Here is an 18,877-nt window from a genome sequence, read left to right on the forward strand (position 1 = left end):
TCCCCACACACCCCCTACACTCACCCCCACACAAACACACACACACACCCACAACCCCCACCCCCCCCACTCACACACACCCACACACACACCCTCACATACACCCCCTACACACACACCCACACAAACACCCCCTAAAACCCCTCAAACACACACACACCCCCCACACACACACCCACCCCCACAACACACCCACTCCCACAACCCCCACAGACACACACCCCGCACACACCCACCCACACACACACACACACCCACCCCCAAACACAAACACCCCCTACACACACACCCCCACACACAAACACCCCCTACACACACATCCCACACAAACACCCCCTACATACCCTCCACACACACACACCCACACACACACACCCACAACCCCTACACACACCCCCCACACATATACACACACATTCACCCCACACACACACCCTCACACAAACACCCCCTACACACACACCCACCCCACAACCCCCCACACGCACACACACCCCACACACCCCCACACAAACACCCCTACACACACCCCACACACAAACACACATCCCCACAAATCCACCCCCACAACCCCCACACACCCAGCCCCACAACCCCCACACACCCACACACCCCCACACACACACACCCCACACACACATACAACCCCTACACCCCCCCACACAAACACTTCCCACACCCCCCCCACACACACACACCCCACACCCCCCCCACACACACCCACCCCCCACACTCACCCACACCCCCCCCACACTCACACCCCCACACACACACACCCACACACCCCACACACCCACACCCACACACGCACCTCCCCCCCACACACACACCCACACCTCCCTACACACACCTCCCCCCACACACCCCACAACCCCCCCACACACCCACCCCACCCCCCCCCCCCACACACACACACCCCCCCACACACACACACACACACACACACACCCACACACACACACCCCACACAGCATTAGGCCTGACATACTCACCCAACAGACCTTACAACCAATGTCCCATGTTCCCCCATCACCAGCCCTGGGTCACACCAGCCAGAATCGATGATGGTAGAGTGGTCTATGGAGAGGGATTGCCCTGGGAGTCCTCAACGTCAACTCCGTCTGGACCCCAGGTAACCTCATGGCGTCAGGTCAATCATGGGAAAGAAAACCTCCTGTTGATTACCACCCCCAATTTGCACCCCCTTCCCATCCCCCTGGCCAACCCTGTCACCTGAATCTACCATGTTGGACAGTAATTGGAAGATGGTTGCAAGGACGTAGAATGGGTGTTGGGTCTATGACATACATGACCGAGAGTGACCTGGTCTGACTACTGACCAGGCTAACCCCTAACTGGGCTAATTAAGGGCACAGAGACGTACAGTATGGAAACAGACCCTTCGGCCCAACCCGTCCATGCCGACCAGATATCTTAACCTAATCTTGTCCCATTTTGCCAGCACTTGGCCCATATCCCTCCAAACCCTTCCTATTCATATACCCATCCAGATGCCTCTTAAATGTTGCAGTTGTACCAGCCTCCACCACATCCTCTGGCAGCTCATTCCATACACACACCACCCTCTGCGTGAAAAAGTTGCCCCTCAGGTCCCTTTTATATCTTTCCCCTCTCACCATATGCCCTCTTGTATCGGACTCCCCCACCCCAGGGAAAAGACCTTGGCTATTCACCCTGTCCAAGCCCCGAATGATTCTATAAGGTCACCCCTTATCCTCCGACGCTCCAGGGAAAGCAGCCCCAGCCTATCCAGCCTCTCCCTGTAGCTCAGATCCTCCAACCCCTGGCAACATCGTTGTCAATCTTCTCTGAACCCTTCCAAGTTGAACGACACCTTTCCTACAGCAGGGAAACCAGAATTGTACACAATATTCCAGAAGCGGCCTTAGCAATGTCCTGTACAGCCGCAACATGGCCTCACAACTCCTGTACTCAATGCACTGACCAATAAAGGAAAGCATACCGTCTTCACCCACCACCCCCCTTCCCCCCACCCGTGACTCCACCTTCAAAGAACTACAAGCCTGCGCCCAAAGATCTCTTTGTTTGATAACGTTCCCCAGGACCCAACAATGAAGTATATTGGTGGCAATAACTACTGTACAGTCCAGACCTACCACTGTGACAGATATGTAAATAAGGTCTATATGTCTGCCTTCCGCCCGTGTCCCTAATACAACACTTCCCAAACACTCTCCCTCCGTGACCCTAATCACGAGGCCTTGAAAACTGTTGCATTGGCTGGGGTTTGGCAGAGGCCTATCACGGTTGACTGGGAGTGCAGAGGGAGGGTTCCTGGGAGGTCAAGTAGCAGTTGGTAGAATTCAGTTGGAACTTCACGGTGGCTATCGTTGGTGATTCCAAAACTCTCCCCCCCCCATCCGGGATCCTGCTTCCCAGCTTTGGGAACGTCCCCTACCTTTTGCACGCCAGGCTAAACACAAATATTCTCACCTCAGTTTTCAAATTGACAATCGATCCCGTGATCAGTTGAGGGAGATTGTTAGAACACGGATCTGAGGGTGGCAAGGTGGCTCAGTGGTTAGCACTGCTGCCTCACGATGTCAGGGACATGGGTTCGATTCTACCCTCGGGCGACTGTCTGCGCACGTTCTCCCTGTGTCCAGTTGGTTTTTCCACTGGTGAATCAATACAGCACCTCTTCCATAGTCAATATCTCCTTCCTGAAGCGATTTACTTCAAATCTGGTCCACCCAGGGCCTCTGAACTAATTTTCCTGCCTCCTTGTAATCTACATTAAAGTCCAAAACTGAGGGTCCTCCACAATAAGCAAGGTCAATATGAAACTTGATTAATGTTTTCCAGATCTGAAAATGTGTTGCTGGTTAAAGCACAGCAGGTTAGGCAGCATCCAAGGAACAGGAAATTCGACGTTTTGGGCCAGAGCCCTTCATCAGGGTTCCTGATGAAGGGCTCTGGCCCAAAACGTTGAATTTCCTGCTCCTTGGATGCTGCCTAACCTGCTGTGCTTTAACCAGCAACACATTTTCAGCTCTGATCTCCAGCATCTGCAGACCTCACTTTTTACTACTTAATGTTTTCCAGATACCAAGGTAGGATACTGGATAAGGAGAAACTATTTTCGGATGGTGAGACAGTCTAAAAATCAGAGCCAGGCTCTTTCTCTGAGTCAAATGGGGGGACAGTTCGAAAGGCATAGGGTGGGGGAAGTTTGGAACTCTCTTCTACAAACGACATTTGTCAATTTGCAAACTGAGATGGAGAGATTTTTCTTGTTAACCCAAAATCTTAAGGTAGAGCTTCCCAAGCTGGAGGGATCATGATGGCTCTAAGTGGGGTCCTGGGTTGAAGTCTTGGCTTTGGGAGTTGCAAGGTAACAATGGAGTTTCGCCTGAGCTCTAACAACCGTGATCCCACGCTAGCATCTTCACGGTCCTCACAGTTTCCTTCCCCTCCCACCATCCTCTGGACCATTTTACCCCAACCTATCCTCTCTCTTAGGGGCTCAGGACAAATTCCAGGGCACTGTACGAGGTCACGGATGGGTGAGGGGTTTACGGGGCACAGATCCACTGTGACCGATGCCAAAGGCAATCTGCTTCTGCAACTAGACTAGATTCCCGACAGTGCGGAAACAGGCCCTTCAGCCCGACCAGTCCACACTGACCCTCCGAACGGTCACCCACCCATTTCGCCTCTGACTAATGCACCTAACACGGCCAATTCACCGAACCTGCACATCTTTGGAGTGTGGGAGGAAACCGGAGCACCCGGAGGGAACCCACGCAGACACAAGGAGAATGTGCAAACTCCACACGGACAGTCGCCCAAGGCTGGAATCGAACCTAGGACCCTGGTGCTGTGAGGCAGCAGGGCTAACCACTGAGACACCGTGCTGACAAGCCCCCCCCCCCCAGCGCTTCTTCACAAGAACAATCCCACAACAGAACCACAAAAGGTAACCCTGGTGGTCACTGTCACGTGAAAGATCTGTCATTAAGATTGTCAACATCTTTAACGCTTTCCTTACTGAGACGGCTACGTGCACTTTAGCCCCTCTGCATGAGTGTTAGCGGAATATACAGGTCTTCGCTGGTGATACCATCACCGCTAAGCAGCCGAACCACTGTCTCCCTGAATCCTGGCACCGGGGACTGCACAGCAGAAACCGGCCTCTGATCTCTGTTCAACTACACACCTGAGAAACATAAATAGACCATAGGGAGAGGCTGAACAGGCTGGGGGCTGTTTTCCCTGGAGTGTCGGAGGCTGAGGGGTGACCTTATAGAGGTTTACAAAATCATGAGGGGCATGGATAGGGTAAATAGACAAAGTCTTTTCCCTGGGGTCAGGGAGTCCAGCACTAGAGGGCATAGGTTTAGGGTGAGAGGGGAAAGATATAAAAGAGACCTAAGGGGCAACTTTTTCACACAGAGGGTGGTACGTGTATGGAATGAGCTGCCAGAGGAAGTGGTGGAGGCTGGTACAATTGCAACATTTAAGAGGCATCTGGATGGGTATATGAATAGGAAGGGTTTGGAGGGATATGGGCCGGGTGCTGGCAGGTGCGACTAGATTGGGCTGGGATATCTGGTCTGCATGGACGGGTTGGACCGAAGGGTCTGTTTCCGTGCTGTACATCTCTATGGCCCATCAGGTCCCACTATTCGATGCTTGATCTGGTAATCCAGTTTCCTACCTCTCCCCCATCACCCTCGATCCCCTCCTTCTCCCTGGGTTGGGAGGGAGTCCAGAACTAGAGGGGCATAGGTTTAGGGTGAGAGGGGAAAGATATAAAAGAGACCGAAGGGGCAACATTTTCACGCAGAGGGTGGTACGGGTATGGAATGAGCTGCCAGAGGATGTGGTGGAGGCTGGTACAATTGCAACATTTAAAAGGCATTTGGATGGGTATATGAATAGGAAGGGTTTGGAGGGTTAGGGGCAGGGTGCTGGCAGGTGGGACTAGACTGGGTTGGGATATCTGGTGGGTCTGTTTCCGTGCTGTACATCTCTATGACTCTGATTAAAAACCCTGTCTCAGCAGCACTCTGCGGCAAAGATCTGCACCCCACTCTGGGAGAGTGAAAACAAGCCATCCTCCCCATCTCGGGGTTAAACCTGCAACCCCTTACACTGAGCTCATAGCTAGGGACTGTCCATTCAAACCTCCAGCCCTTCCCCATTCTAACGTGGGGCCCTGAGCACACAGGGGAGCCCCATCACACACCCATCCATCTTCGAGGAAAAAAGTACATTCAAAAACCCTTTGACAATTTCAAATACAGTAGGAGAGGCAGCCCACCTTTGAAATTCAAAACACTGCACACGAATTAAAACGGCAGAACCCGCAAAAACCCCTCGATGGGGCATCTCAAAGCAAGCTTACACTGAAATCCCAGCCTCCCCACCACCACCACCACCAAAATAAATCACATCAATGTCACAGAATCCAACAGATGCTGGATCCTGCAGATGGGTTATATTTTTTGTTACCTCCTCCATACACCCCGCCGCTCATCGCTGCGAGAGAGAAAAAAAAACAAAATATGATTTCGCTTTAATTTTGTAAAAATGTGCAAAAGATATTTTCCGCCAGGAACCCAAACTGAGCAGCAGCAGCAGCAGCGCTATTTTGCACAGGTCGGAATAAAAGGGGACAGCAGAGAGAGAGAGCACAGACTAGAGATATACAACACACACACATACACAGAGAGAGAAGAGAAAGAGCAACTCCCTCCCTTTCCGAGCCGGTATCTGCTCCTCCCAGTGTCACACAACCACTTCCCAGCGAAATATTAAAGGCGTAGTTGACACCAAAGGGGATGCATAGCCTCCCAGCTGAAGGGTGGGGTATCAGGTCTGCAGAGGGGAAGGGATATTGGGGAGGGGGAAAGGCAGGAATGTGGAATCCTCACTGCTGTTTGGATGGGCCGAAGGGGGGGTTTGCATTCACCACGGTCAAGTGGACCCCAGAAAGCCAGCGGAGGCCACTCGGCTCTTTGAGCCTGTACTAGCATTCAACAGGATCACAGCTGACTGTGCAACTTGGGCAGCACCTTCAGAGGTTAGCACCGCTGCCTCACGGCGCCAGCGACCCGGGCTCGATTCCAGCCTCGGGTGACTGTCCGTGTGGAGTTTGCACGTTCGCCCCCACAGTCTGCGTGGGTTTCCTCCGGTTTCCATCCCATAATCCAAAGATGTGCAGGTTAGGGTGCTTTAGCCATGCTAAATTACCCATAGTGTTCAGGGATGTGCAGGTTAGGGTGGATTGGCCGTGCTAAATTACCCATAGTGCCCAGGGATGTGCAAGTTAGGGTGGATTGGCCGTGCTAAATTGTCCCATAGTGCCCAGGGATGTGCAGGTTAGGGTGGATTGGCCGTGCTAAATTACCCATAGTGTTCAGGGATGTGCAGGTTAGGGTGGATTGGCCGTGCTAAATTACCCATAGTGTTCAGGGATGTGCAGGTTAGGGTGGATTGGCCGTGCTAAATTACCCATAGTGCCCAGGGATGTGCAAGTTAGGGTGGATTGGCCGTGCTAAATTACCCATAGTGTCCAGGGATGTGCAGGTTAGGGTGGATTGGCCATGCTAAATTACCCATAGTGTCCAGGGATGTGCAGGTTAGGGTGGATTGGCCGTGCTAAATTGTCCCATAGTGCCCAGGGTTGTGCAGGTTAGGGTGGATTGGCCGTGCTAAATTACCCATAGTATTAGGTGCATTAGTCAGGGGGAATGGGTCTGGGTGGATTACTCTTCAGAGGGTTGGTGTGGACTGGTTGGGCCAAAGGGCCTGTTTCCACACTGTCGGGAATCTAATCTAATCTCAGCATTCCCACTCCCACTTTCTCCCCATACCCCTTGGCCCCTTTAGCTGCAAGGGCCCGGGCCAGCTCCATCTTGGATCCATCTAATGAATTCCACATGTTCCCAACTCTCTGGGTGAAGAAATGTGTAGGGAATGAGATGCCAGATGAAGTGGTGGAGGCTGGTACAATTGCAACATTTAAAACACATTTGGATGGGTATATGAATAGACAATAGACACAGGAGTGGACAAAGGTGCACCTCCACACACATCATCTATTGCATCCGCTGCACCCGATGTGGCCTCCTCTATATTGGGGAGACAGGCCGCCTACTTGCGGAACGCTTCAGGGAACACCTCTGGGACGCCCGGACCAACCAACCCAACCACCCCATGGCTCAACACTTTAACTCCCCCTCCCACTCCACCGAGGACATGCAGGTCCTTGGACTCCTCCATCGGCAGAACACAACTACACGATGATTGGAGGAAGAGTGCCTCATCTTCCGCCTGGGAACCCTCCAACCACAAGGGATGAACTCAGATTTCTCCAGTTTCCTCATTTCCCCTCCCCCCCACCTTGTCTCAGTCGATTCCCTCGAACTCAGCACCACCCTCCTAACCTGCAATCTTCTTCCTGACCTCTCCGCCCCCACCCCACTCCGGCCTATCACCCTCACCTTGACCTCCTTCCACCTATCACATCTCCATCGCCCCTCCTCCCTACCTTTTATCTTAGCCTGCCTGGCACACTCCCCTCATTCCTGATGAAGGGCTTATGCCCGAAACGTCGAATTTCCTGTTCCTTGGATGCTGCCTGACCTGCTGCGCTTTAACCAGCAACACATTTTCAAAGTTAAAAACCACACAACACCAGGTTATAGCCCAACTGGTTTATTTGGAAGCACTAGCTTTTGGAGCGCTGCTCCTTCATCAGGTGATTGAAGATGAAAGACTTAACAGTCCAGGTTTGTTCAATATCTCACTGTATGACACTATAATCTTTTGCTATAAATTCTGTGTCTTATGATCCTACACCCCACAACCACTGCTCTGAAAGCCAGTGCTTCCAGATGAACCTGTTGGACTCTAACCTGGTATCAGGAAACAAAGAATAAGCAAAAACATGTCCTTTTGCAGGTGACATGCAGTGATCAATGAGGATAAGTATCAGGACCCCCAGATATTCACAATCTCTGTTAACAATTGAGCTACCCAATTTAAATGCAATATCTCCAAGTTTGCTAATGATACAAAGCTGGGTGGAAGGGTGAAGGGTGAGAAGGAGGCCAAGTTGCCATAATGTGATTTGGTCAAGTTGGCAAATGCATAGTAGGTGGTAGTAAATACAAATAAATTTAAGATTAGCCACAATGATAGCGAACACAGGAAGACGTTATTATGTGAACAGTGACAGATTGGCAATGATGACCTGGGTGACCTTTACGCCAGTTACTGGAAGTAAGCATGCAGGTTCAGCAGGCCGTGAGGAAGGCAAGCGATACGTTAGCCCTGGGTGTAGGCTTGCTCGCTGAGCTGGAAGGTTCGTTTCCAGACGTTTCGTCACCATACTCGGTAACATCATCAGTGAGCCTCTGGTGAAGCACTGGTGGCATGGCCAGTGAAGATCTTACCTGGTAGGGTGACGAAACGTCTGGAAACGAACCTTCCAGCTCAGTGAGCAAGCTTACATCCAGAACCTCAACCTGAGCTACAAATCTTCCCCAAACTCGATATATTAGCCTTCATAGTGAGAGGATATAAGTACAGGAGCAAGGATATCTTGCTGCAATACAATGGCTTCATGGTCAACATTTGACTTGGACATCCAGATTTTTCTTAGATTCAAATTCCGGAACTCATAGTCCAATGGTGACCAGGAATCCATTGTCGATTGTCGGAAAAACCTATCTGGGTCACTAATGCCCTTCAGGGAAGGAACCTGCCATCCTTACCTGATCAGGCCTACATGTGACTCCAGACCCACAGCCAATGTGGTTGACATCTCTCTGACTCTTAAACTGCCCTCTGGGGCAATTAGGGATGGGCATTAAATGCTGGGCCTAGCCAGCGATGTTTGCCTCCTGTGAATGAATGAAAAACAATACTGCGTTGGTGAGCCTACATCTGGAGTGTTGTGTGCAACCTCCTCATCTGAAGAAGCATGTTCTGGCCATGGGGAAAGTGCAATGATTCATGGGATGGCATGACTGACATATGAAGAGATGCTGGATAGGTTAGGATTATGTTTAATGGCATTTACGAGCTCAAGAAGGATTTTACAGAAACTCGGGAAATTCTATGAGGACTGGACAAGCAGGAAGGACGACGTTCCCAATAACTGGGGAGTCCCGAACCAAGGGTCACATTCTAAGGACGTGGGGTGGACCATTTAGGACTGAGCCAGTCAAATGACCCTTTGTTGTGCTAGATCGAAGGCAAGTATCTTTAAATCCAGGAGATCGTGAGCTACAAACCGTCTCAAAACTTGGTAAGATCATGACTGTCCACACATGGCTGTTAACAGACCATTGTCATCGGCACCACTGGCCTTCCATCTCCATCGGGCAATGGACACACAGCGAATTAAATCCTTTTGCTGTTGACTGAGGAGACCCAATTCCGGAGAAGTGGGATCAGCTATTACCACCTTATAAATTGTGGTCAGCATCTTATAATTGACCAGAGCTCACTTTTTGGCAGCATTGTATAAGGCAAGGTATGAGCTGGCATATCTCAGGGACACTCCCTGCCTGTAGTTTAACTTGGAGCTTTTATTTTGGAATTTAATTTGGATAAATCCAACCAGGAAAGGACTTATATAATTAAACCTAGGGCCTTGGGGGAGGTTGGAGGGAGAGTGAATACATGAACAGGGTGATCCAGGCAGATTCAGTGATAACACTTGGAAGGGATTGAGATAAACAGGGCGGAGTGGAAGAGCAGGGTCGAGTGCGACTGCATGGATCCTAGCCCTCTCCAAGGACATGATGGGCCAAATGGCTTCCCCCACCTCCTCACCTTCAGTGCTCATCATCCACTTGGTTTGCTTGCGCCCCCAGGTGGATTGAAAGTGTCATGACCAGCTGTTGGGAGGGGGAGGGGTGGGGAAGGGGAAACTAAAGACACGCCTACTCCCAGCAGCTGATTGGTTGCCCCAAATGCAGGGTTCTGATTGGCCGTTGACCACTTTGATGGATGGCTGGGCCTCCCTCCAATCAAACTGGGGTGGGCGTTCCAGGGGAGGCTGGCAAGGGCTCATTCTCCCCAGATCCAAGGGAAGGCAGTGGGACTGAGCAGAGGTAACCCATAATTTATGAACACAGAAAGAGAGCCATCCATCTTCAGCGATCACACACAATTAAAAACAAAAAGGAATAAAAGGAAATCTCACCAGTCCTCCACGACAGAAACAAGCTTCCAGCAGTAAAGGTAATCTGTCCACTTGGCATGATTGAAATCCTTTCATTAGAATGTTTAATTTTTCGCGAAATAGAAAATACACCTTTGTATGAATCCGAATGCTTCTGCTTGAGGTGCCCTGCATGTCGTCTTGGTGAATGTTAGCCTTAATTCCTTGGAACTGAAAGGGGATGGCTTTGTTCGTCAGGATGGCAGGGCGATGTTAAGCCTGGAAGAAACTGTTTGGGCTCAGGGTAGTGAATGGAGAGTGGATGCAGCGAGGGTGTGAGCTCCCCTTGGAGGGGGCAGCTGACATGGTTGATCAGTACCCTGTCCAATTTGTGAAGGGCTCACTCAGTTGGCTTCTGATTCTGCGGTTGCTGTGTGTGTTCCCATCCGTTTACATAATGCTTGTGCTTTCTGCGTGTGTCAGGGATGGTGTGGAGGCCGGGCACAAGAGGGGGCATCTTGCCAAGCCTGAAGAGTGTGCGTAGATAACTGTTTAACCCCTGTCTCTCTCACGCTAGCCCCTCAAGGGAGGAGGTGGTCAGATTAGATTAGATTAGATTAGATTACTTACAGTGTAGAAACAGGCCCTTCGGCCCAACAAGTCCACACCGACCCGCCGAAGCGCAACCCACCCATACCCCTATAAGTACCCCTTACCCAACACTACGGGCAATTTAGCGTGGCCAATTCACCTGACCCGCACATCTTTGGACTGTAGGAGGAAACCGGAGCACCCAGAGGAAACCCACGCAGACACGGTTCAAGCCCCAGTACCTGGAGGTATTTGACCCACCTCTTACCCCCACCCCAACCCTTTCCAACTCTGCCCAGGAACTACTGCACTGTTAGAGCTGCCAAATTCCAGACTGGATCTCCACCGAATGCTCCCACGGTCACTATTTTGGGAGAGAAAGGTGTCGATGAGGGAAGGGGAGTGAGGGGGGGAAGAGTGGGATTACACTGGGTGGGATATTAAAGGGAGCAGGGAGTGAAGGGGAGAGTGGGATTAGACTGGGTGGGATATTAAAGGGAGCAGGGAGTGAGGGGGAGAGTGGGATTAGACTGGGTGGGATATTAAAGGGTATTCCCCCAACCCTCCTCCGCTCCCCAGGGGTACCCTGGAGCTATCCTCGTTATCTGATTATAACAGGATAGAATAGAATCCCTATTGGAATGGAAGCAAGCCATTCGGCCCATCCAATCCATACGAATCCTCCGAAGAGCTTCGGGCCCAGACTCAACCCATCTCTGTAAACCTGCATTTTCCTGGCTAACCCTCCTAGTCTGCACATCCCTGGGCACTATGGGTAATTTACACGGCCAATCCACCCTAACCTGCACATCCCTGGGCACTATGGGCAATTTATTGTGGCCAATCCACCCTATCGTACACATCCCAGAACATTGTGGGGCAATCTAGCGTGGCCAATCCACCCTAACCTACACATCCCTGGACACTATGGGCAATTTAGCATGACCAAACCACCCTAACCTGCACATCCCTGAGCACTGTAGGACAGTTTAGCACGGCCAATCCACACTAACCTGCACATCCCTGGACACTATGGGTAATTTAGCACAGCCAATTCACCCTAACCTGCACATCCATGGGCACTATGGGTAATTTAGCATGGCCAATTCACCCTAACCTGCACATCCCTGGACACTATGGGTAATTTAGCTTGGCCAATCCACCCTAACCTACACATCCCTGGGCACTATGGGTAATTTAGCACGGCCAATCCACCCTAACCTACACATCCCTGGGCACTATGGGTAATTTAGAATGGCCAATCCACCCTAACCTGCACATCCCTGGGCACCATGGGTAATTTAGCATGGCCAATCTACCCTAACCTACACATCCCTGGGCACTATGAGCAATTTAGCACGGCCAATCTCCCCTAACCTGCACATCCCTGGACACTATGGGCAATTTAGCGTGGCCAATCCACCCTAACCTGCACATCCCTGGGCACTATGGGTAATTTAGCATGGCCAATCCACCCGAACCTGCACATCCCTGGACACTATGGGTAATTTAGCGTGACCAATCTACCCTAACCTGCACATCCCTGGGCACTGTGGGCAATTTAGCATGGCCAATCCACCCTAACCTGCTCATCCCTGAACACTATGGGACAATTTAGCACGGCCAATCCACCCTAACCTGCACATCCCTGTGCACTATGGGACAATTTAGCACTGCCAATCCACACTAACCTACACATCCCTGGACACTATGGGTAATTTAGCATGGCCAATCCACCCTAACCTACACATTCCTGAACACTGTGTGGCAATTTAGCGTGGCCAATCCACCCTAACCTACACATCCCTGAACACTGTGGGACAGTTTAGCATGGCCAATCCACCCTAACCTACACATCTCTGGACACTATTGGACAATTTAGTACGGCCAAGCCACCCTAACCTACACATCTCTGGACACTGTGGGACAATTTAGCACGGACAATCCACCTTAATCTGCACATCCCCGAACACTATGGGTAATTAAGCACAGCCAATCCAACCCAACCTACACATCCCTGAACATTATGAGTAATTTTACATGGCCAATCCACCCTAACCTACACATCCCTGGACACTATGGGCAATTTAACACGGCCAATTCACCCTAACCTGTACATCCCTGGGCACTATGGGTAATTTAACGCGGCCAATCCACCCTAACCTAAACATCCCTGGACAGCATGGGACAATTTAGCATGACCAATCCACCCTAACCTGCACATCCCTGGGTTCTATGGGATAATTTAGCATGGCCAACCCACCCTAACCTACACATCCCTTGACACTATGGGACAATTTAGCAGGGCCAATCCACCCTAACCTGTACATCCCTGGGCACTATGGGTAATTTAGCTTGGTGTATCCACCCTAACCTATTTGGACTGTTGGAGGAAACCGGAGCACATGGAGGAAACCCACACAGACACAGGCGAATGCACACATTCCACACACACAGTCGCCTGAGGCTGGAATCGAACCCGGGTTAACAGTGCCATGGCTCGCTGAGCTCACGGCTGCTAGCAGGATCTCGCTTTGCGTAGACAGCGGCATCTCCCACGGCAACCCCACTTGGAGAAGTGTTTCATTGGCTGCACAGAGCTCTCTGGGCTGGCCTGCGTTTTTGGGAAATGCGACCGCTGGGTGGACAGGGCGGCCGCGAGGCTGCTTTCCCAGCAACCTCTCCATTCCGATCGAGCCTGGAATGACAGACGGAAAGTGCAGAGTCCGATGGCACCTGTGGAGAGGGGGAAGCGCGAGTTAGTGTGTCGGGCCTGGCACCACACTTCGTCGGGCATGGAAAAATGATGGGTTTTATACAGTCAAGAAAGGAGGAGAAGGGACTCTGTATCTAACCCCGTGCTGTCCCTGTCCTGGGTGTGTTTGATGGGGGGACAGTGTAGAGGGAGCTTTACTCTGTATCTAACCCTGTGCTGTCCCTGTCCTGGGAGTGTTTGATGGGGGACAGTGTAGAGGGTGCTTTACTCTGTATCTAACCCTGTGCTGTCCCTGTCCTGGGAGTGTTTGATGTGGGGACAGTGTAGAGGGAGCTTTACTCTGTATCTAACCCCATGCTGTCCCTGTCCTGGGAGTGTTTGATAGGGGGACAGTGTAGAGGGAGCTTTACTCTGTATCTAACCCCATGCTGTCCCTGTCCTGGGAGTGTTTGATAGGGGGACAGTGTAGAGGGAGCTTTACTCTGTATCTAACCCCATGCTGTCCCTGTCCTGGGAGTGTTTGATGTGGGGACAGTGTAGAGGGAGCTTTACTCTGTATCTAACCTCATGCTGTCCCTGTCCTGGGGAGTGTTTGATGGGGGACAGTGTAGAGTGAGTTTTACTCTGTATCTAACCCCATGCTGTCCCTGTCCTGGGAGTGTTTGATGTGGGGACAGTGTAGAGGGAGCTTTACTCTGTATCTAACCTCATGCTGTCCCTGTCCTGGGGAGTGTTTGATGGGGGACAGTGTAGAGTGAGTTTTACTCTATCTAACCCCGTGCTGTCCCTGTCCTGGGGAGGGTGAGATGCCAAGGGAGAATAGAGAACACAGAACAGAAAGTAAAGGGAGTGGGAGGTGATGGTTGGAAATGAGAGACAGAGCTCTGATCCAGAGTGTGGCAGAGTGGAGTTAATCTGGGTGGTCATTTTGGTTCTCGGACATTCAGGTTTGGGACAGTTTCCTGGTTTTGGGCAGCAGTGAGGCGGCTTTGGCAGAGATAATGTTCCCGGCCTGGTCAGACAGGGCTGCCTCAGTGTGCTACCTCCCCTCGGTGTTGCGTCCTCAGGAAACAGTTTAGTGGCAGCATCCCGTGGCCATCTGGGAAATCAAGACACCGTAATGTAATTTGTCCTAACTTTGGTATGATTTATTTCTTTTTATAATGAATGTAATTAAAATGGTGCTGGCTTGTAGTGACTTAGACCCATTTTACTGTATCTTCATAAATACGTGTAAAATTAAGCACTACTTACCAGCGCTATTAACTCCGTTTCTCTCCCCACAGAAACTGCCAAACCTGCTGAGTTTCTCAAGCATTTTCTGTCAATCTTATAGATCAGATAACATGTTCCATTTTAATTAGATACAGTGTAAAGGGAGCTTTACACTGTAACTGACCTCATGCTATTCCTGGGGAGTGTTTGATTGGGGATTAGTGTAGAGGGAGCTTTACTCTGTATCTAACACTGTGCTGTCCCTGTCCTGGGAGTGTTTGATGGGGGACAGTGTAGAGGGAGCTTTACTATGTATCTAACCCTATGCTGTCCTTGTCCTGGGAGCGTTTGATGGGGGACGGTGTAGATGGAGCTTTACTCTGTATCTAACCCAGTGTGGTCCCTGTCCTGGGAGTGTTCGATGGAGGACAGTGTAGAGGGAGCTTTACTCTGTATCTAACCCCGTGCTGTCCTTGTCCTGGGAGTGTTTGATGGGGGACTGTGTAGCTGGAGCTTTACTCTGTATCTAACCCCGTGCTGTCCCTGTCCTGGGAGTGTTCGATGGGGACAGTGTAGAGGGAGCTTTACTATGTATCTAACCCTATGCTGTCCTTGTCCTGGGAGCGTTTGATGGGGGACGGTGTAGATGGAGCTTTACTCTGTATCTAACCCAGTGTGGTCCCTGTCCTGGGAGTGTTCGATGGAGGACAGTGTAGAGGGAGCTTTACTCTGTATCTAACCCCGTGCTGTCCCTGTCCTGGGAGTGTTCGATGGAGGACAGTGTAGAGGGAGCTTTACTCTGTATCTAACCCTATGCTGTCCTTGTCCTGGGAGTGTTTGATGGGGGACTGTGTAGCTGGAGCTTTACTCTGTATCTAACCCCGTGCTGTCCCTGTCCTGGGAGTGTTCGATGGGGACAGTGTAGAGGGAGCTTTACTCTGTATCTAACCCCGTGCTGTCCCTGTCCTGGGAGTGTTTGATGGAGACAGTGTAGAGGGAGCTTTACTCTGTATCTAACCCCGTGCTGTCCCTGTCCTGGGAGTGTTCGATGGGGACAGTGTAGAGGGAGCTTTACTCTGTATCTAACCCCGTGCTGTCCCTGTCCTGGGAGTGTTTGATGGAGACAGTGTAGAGGGAGCTTTACTCTGTATCTAACCCCGTGCTGTCCCTGTCCTGGGAGTGTTTGATGGAGACAGTGTAGAATGACATTTACCTTTTGTTTATATGTGTAGAGAAAGCATTACTTTCTGCCTCTATATCGTGTTGAAGAAGGAGTTAGGAATAATCATTCAAGTGAAAGGGGACAAAGTGGGAACAGGGAACTGATTTGGATGATCAGCGATGATCATATCGATAGACAGAGCAGCTTTGAAGGGCCGAATGGCCTTGCTCCTTTCTTCTATGTTTAGCCTGTATCTAACCCTGCACTCTCTGGCCTGGGAGGTGTTGTCTCGGGTAGTGGGTCTGAAGGGGTTCATGTTCATATTAATTACCTGCACTCTGTAATGGACTAGACCAAACCCCCCCAAACTATTCAGAAAATAGTCTCGACCCAAACTTTTACTTATTTTAAAGGTAAAGGGAAGATTTTGCGTTCCAGATGCAATTGGTCAGGCTCCCAGATTTAAAGCAAAACACACGATAACCGTCCACTATCGTTAAAATACAACAAAGGGAAGATTGAATTGGAATGACTTAACTCTATTGGAAAATGTAATCGAATAATTGATACAGTGACTGTTACAAATTAATTCTGGTAACGTCCCATGGACATACTCTTGGCAAAAGACAAATCCAGAAGTTGTATTACCTGGTATAACAATTGCCTGTGAAATAGAGAACTCCTCCTCCCTAATCCCTCCAGCTCTTTGGCAGTAACTGAGAGAGAGAGAAAAAATAATTTCCACTTCTTCAAGACCCCAACAGCCAAGAGCTTAAAACTAAAAATCCTGGTTCTCTGGGAGCTTGACCCCACCCAGCCAGGTTCCTTCTATTGTTTCAACTTAAAGAAAAATGTAGGCCTCACAAGCTGTTTGTTGGATTTCCAACCAAGCAGCTCTGCACCTCTGTCTTAAAACCTCTCTGGTAAAATAAAACAGTGAAGAAATAACCTCTTAAAGCCACAGCGTTGTCACAACTTTCCGATGTTACGCAGAGTCTGTGGGTAGAGACGTGCAGTTTTCCTGTAGCTATTGGAGGAAGATGATGTATCTGGACCTGCAGTCTTAGGACATTGTATTTAATGAAATTATTCTGTCAACCTTCTGGGTCCCAAAGAACAGTGCCTTGCGTACGGATACATGGCAATGATGTATCCTCCAACACTAACTAGATGGGTCCAGGATTAATCAAAGGAAAAGGAGGATTGGTGGCAGCGAACGACACCAAAAAACTCTTACCCAATAACAAAGCTGGTTTAATTGGCAAGTACCAATCAGGTACCAGGAGTGATCTACAGGAACTCACCACATGGTGGCACCATCGTAGACCTGAACCCACGAATGAGAGATCTAGAAGGCGGGGAAGGAAAGGATAAAAGATTCAGGGAAGTGAGATTACCACTTTAACAGCTTTGCTGCTTTAAACGGGCCCAGTCAACGGCTGAAATGCGATTCACAAGAATCCTTACCGTGTGGGAGCAGGCCCTTCGGCCCAACAAGTCCACACCGACCCGCCGAAGCGCAACCCACCCCTACCCCTACATTTACCCCTTACCTAACACTACGGGCAATTTAGCGTGGCCAATTCACCTGACCTGCACATTTTTGGATTGTGGGAGGAAACCGGAGCAAACCCACGCAGACTCGGGGAGAATGTGCAAACTCCACACAGTCAATCGCCCGAGGCTGGAATTGAACCTGGGTCTCTGGCGCTGTGAGGCAGCAGTGCTAACCACTGAAGAACATCCCACCTCCCTACCCTGTAACCCTACATTTCCCATGGCTAACTCCACCTCGCCTGCACATCCCTGGGCACTATGGGTAATTTAGCACGGCCAATCCACCGTAACCTGCACATCCCTGGGCACTATGGGTAATTTAGCACGGCCAATCCATCCTAATCTGCACATCCCTGGACACTATGGGACAATTTAGCACGGCCAATCCACCCTAACTTGCCCATCCCTGGGCACCCTGGGACAATTTAGCACGGCCAATCCATCCTAACCTACACATCCCTGGACACTCTGGGACAATTTAGCATGGCCAATCCAACCTAACCTACACATCCCTGGACACTCTGGGACAATTTAGCATGGACAATCCAACCTAATCCGCACAATTTTGGACTGAGGGAGGAAACCGGAGGAAATCAACGCAGACCCAAGCAAGCAGACAAAGCACGTCCAGAAACCCTGGTCACTCTCCCCTACATCATAGATATCTCGGATATGACTGCCAGACTACTCAGACCCCTTGGCATCATGGTTATCCACAAACCCACCAACACACTAAAATACCAGCTAATGAACTTCAAAGACCCTATACAGACAACAAGCAAAACTAATGTATTATATTAGATTTTCCTACAGCACAGAAACAGGCCCTTCGGCCCAACAAGTCCACACCAACCCTCCTAAGAGTAACCCACCCAGTCCCATTTCCCTCTGACTAATGCACCTAACCCTTCAGGCAATTTAGCCTGGCCAATTCACCCTGACCCACACATGTTTGGATTGTGGGAGGAAACCTGAGCACCCAGAGGAAATCCACGCAGACACGGGGACAACTCCACACAGACAGTCGCCCGAGGCTGGAATCGAACCCAGGTCCCTGGCACCATGAGGTAGCAGTGAAACCACTGAGCCACTGGGCTGCCCAGAGGGAAAGACAAATTTATCTTAAAAGTTAGCCTGCAGCTTCGAATGATTAGATGAGTCAAAATGGCTGTGCATTTTCCACTCTGCTGTTGTGGACGAGAAAGGAGACCATGGATAAGAGTGTAACCTGCCCCCCCACCCCAACACACTAAAACAGCAGCTCATAAACTTGAAAGACCCTATACAGACAACAAGCAAAACTAATGTCACTTACAAAATACCGTGCAAGAACTGCAACTAACACTATGTTGGACAAACAGGCAGAAAACTAGCCACCAGGATACATGAACACCAACTAGCCACACAACAACATGACCCTGTCTTACTCGTATCCTTACATACAGATGAGGAAGGACACCACTTCGACTGG

General features: G+C 50.4%; 1 protein-coding gene across 1 annotated transcript in view; it reads right to left on the reverse strand.

The window, feature by feature from the left end:
- Positions 1-17,169, reverse strand: part of LOC132835217 (actin-like protein 6B) — a 79,615-nt gene extending 62,446 nt beyond the window's left edge. The window contains exons 1-2 of the mRNA XM_060854580.1: positions 17,154-17,169; positions 13,236-13,454 (exon numbers count right to left, since the gene is read on the reverse strand). Coding sequence (XP_060710563.1) covers positions 13,236-13,454; positions 17,154-17,169 — 235 coding nt within the window. The remainder of the gene's footprint in view (positions 1-13,235; positions 13,455-17,153) is intronic.
- Positions 17,170-18,877: the final 1,708 nt, after the last annotated feature.

Source organism: Hemiscyllium ocellatum, chromosome 44 (assembly GCF_020745735.1).
Source record: "Hemiscyllium ocellatum isolate sHemOce1 chromosome 44, sHemOce1.pat.X.cur, whole genome shotgun sequence".
In the NCBI taxonomy this organism is placed as follows: Eukaryota; Metazoa; Chordata; class Chondrichthyes; order Orectolobiformes; family Hemiscylliidae; genus Hemiscyllium; species Hemiscyllium ocellatum.